Source organism: Drosophila virilis, chromosome 4 (genome assembly GCF_030788295.1).
Source record: "Drosophila virilis strain 15010-1051.87 chromosome 4, Dvir_AGI_RSII-ME, whole genome shotgun sequence".
NCBI lineage: Eukaryota > Metazoa > Arthropoda > Insecta > Diptera > Drosophilidae > Drosophila > Drosophila virilis.
In genome coordinates this window covers 4505001-4507746 of record NC_091546.1, presented here as the reverse complement: position 1 = coordinate 4507746, position 2746 = coordinate 4505001, and the positions used below count along the sequence as shown (strand labels likewise).

Sequence of the window (2746 nt, the reverse complement as noted above, 5' to 3'; positions counted from 1 at the left end):
AATTTAAGAATTATTTTGCGGCAAATAATATTTTTAAAAAAATTAATTGATAATTGTTAGTATTTTTATTATTCAACAAAGCGCGCTTGTAAATAATAATAAATAAATAACATTAATAATAAAAATTAAGAAATAAATAAATAAAGCGTTATATGACCGTAAAAAGTTGACTAATTAAACAGCTAAAAAGAACTAAATACCTAAATTACTTAATTTAATAAAAATAAATATTAATAAATAAAAAGCATATAAAAGGAATATTAGTAAAATGTACGTGTTAACACATTTTAATTAAGCAATTAATTAAATAATAATAAAACGGTATTTGTTTATAATGACATAATAATTTAACAATTAAATCATCTTGCTTGCAATTTGCTTGTGTTAATAATTTTAAATCAATTTTAAAACTCATTTAATAAGATTTCTATTCTGTGAAAATAGTGTTAAAAATATTTAAAAAAAAAACCTCGTAAACAATTTAAGATTTATTCAAAGCCATTTTTACGCGCTGAAAATCATTTATTATAAATAATATATTATTAATAATTAAAATTAAAAAGAGTAAACGCGGCGAGGAAAAACTTAAACTTACCAAAAAACATAAAAACATTTTTATCAAAAACTTTAATTTATTTAATCGTTTTCCACTTACTCTCAATTTTCTTTTTTTGTTTAATACTTAAATATTTATTTGATCGAAACGTCATGACAAATCGAAAAACCTGAAAACGTACGACAAAAACAAACAGCAGGCAAGCTAAAAGGACAAAAAGGACTACACCAAGGACCTTTTTCTCTCTGGCAAATTGAGGTAGTAGGTTGTATAGTAGTATTTATAGAGCATACTATACAGCGTGCTAGCTTTCTTTGCTTGACAATAAGCCGCAAAGAAAACCAACCCCCCCATCCCTCTCTACACACACACACACACACACACACACACACGGTCTCCATTAACCCAAAGCCAGCCATACAAAGTGTTGTGTGCGTGTGTGTGCAAGTGCTTAATTAGATTCAATTAATATTTGTTTGCATCACGAGAATTTTCACTCGCATATATATATTTATATATATGTATATATATATTACACATTGGTATTAGTGACATGTGCAAATGTTTGTATGGCTGATTCCCTGAGACCCTAACTTGTGACTTTTAATACCAGTTTCACAAGTTTTGATCTCCGGTATTGGACGCAAACTTGCTGATGTTAGTAACAAAAAAACAAAAACAATTACAAAAAAATAAGAAAACAAAGAACTACGTACAACCCAAACTGTTGGCAATTTCATAAAAGGGTTGGTAAATAATTTAAAAAAATATCTATCAAGAAATTTCACCAAACAATTTGTTTATATATTTATTTTCGAAAGTCTTATTTAGCTCCAAGAAAAGATACGATCTTGTGTTCGGCTATTGGGAATATATTACTGTGAGTATGAATCCTCAAATTCAAGCAAAAGATAAATTAATATGCATAAATTTATTTATTCGCATTACAGATCAGATTCTCAGATATATATGTATATCCATTATAAAGCAATATGTAAAATCTTTGTGGGCTCAGAGGAGAGAAGTCCACATTACAATTCAATGACAATTTTAAAGATTCGTTAAATGGAGTGTACGAAGGAGATATCGCCGACTTCATAAAGTATATATATATATATATATATTTCATATATCTTTGAAGATATCCTAAAGACATGCAGAAGATCTGCCTTGGAGGACATAAGGAATATTCTGTATCTTGGTATATTTAAACACTTCCCTTTTGAATAGAGCGAGCTTACCCTTAGATAGATCTAGACATCCCCGCATCATGCAAAAGATATAATTATTCTTGATTCTTGTCTTGTCTATCTGTCCGTCTGTCATTCCGTCGTGAGAGCTGGCCATTATATCGTAAGCCCGACTGAAATGTCTATATATGCAAAACACATTTTGGTTTTTTGGTTTTTTTCTATATATTTAAAGAATTGGAATTGAGTTATTTCAATATGCTGCCAAATCTTATCAATATCGGAACACTATAAAAAGTCGTTTAAATATTAATTTTCCTATATAGAAAAAACTTAAAAACCTCACAGAGTAGTTTATTATTTAGCGAAAAGGAGTTGTTTTTCAAAAATTATAAACGGAGCTGGCTGCGTGCATCTCTCGAATCCGCCGGCTCAGCAGACTTTTGCGTTTGACTGTTTTCTTGTCAAAGCCTTAACTGATTGAGAATCGCAAGCGTCAAGCAACGATGAAAGACTCGTAGCCTAATATTTACAGGACTGCCACAATTGGGTTTCCTATTCCTTTGCAAAATCACCTAAGCATATAATAATCGCAATAATATTCATTCTTATATTCTAATTACAGCTAATGCTGCTTGCCAACACGAAACACAACTCATTCAATTGACTTATTAACAAACATTTATTTTAAACCCATAACTGAGTTATCTGTTATCTTTATCTGTTATCTAAGCTTATGCAAAAGCTAAGTTTATAATTAAAAATTGTAGTTGTGTGTATCTATGAAAGTTGATGTGAGCTGAACAATTGCATTGTTTTTGGAGAAAATAATTAATTATAGTAAATGAAGAAAAGGTTGGGCAGCTGCTTCCTTCACTGATGCGTGCACTTGTTGTCCTTCAGTTTCTTTTTACGATCTTCACTTGAATTCGATCGGCGCGTACCCTGAATTGGCATATAAGGCGGCGTGGGGCTGGCGCTTTGATCTGCACAGTAGAAT

The 2746-nt window shown here is 30.3% G+C and overlaps 1 protein-coding gene across 4 annotated transcripts in view; it reads right to left on the bottom strand.

Annotated features, from left to right (window-relative positions):
• Positions 1–2404: 2404 nt before the first annotated feature.
• LOC6628649 (coiled-coil domain-containing protein 50) overlaps positions 2405–2746 on the bottom strand; it is a 16189-nt gene continuing 15847 nt past the window's right edge. For all 4 annotated transcript variants that reach the window (XM_015173102.3, XM_002052768.4, XM_015173101.3 and 1 more), the window contains one exon: positions 2405–2732. In XM_015173102.3, the coding sequence (XP_015028588.1) occupies positions 2646–2732 (87 nt within the window). In that variant the 3' untranslated portion in view covers positions 2405–2645. The remainder of the gene's footprint in view (positions 2733–2746) is intronic.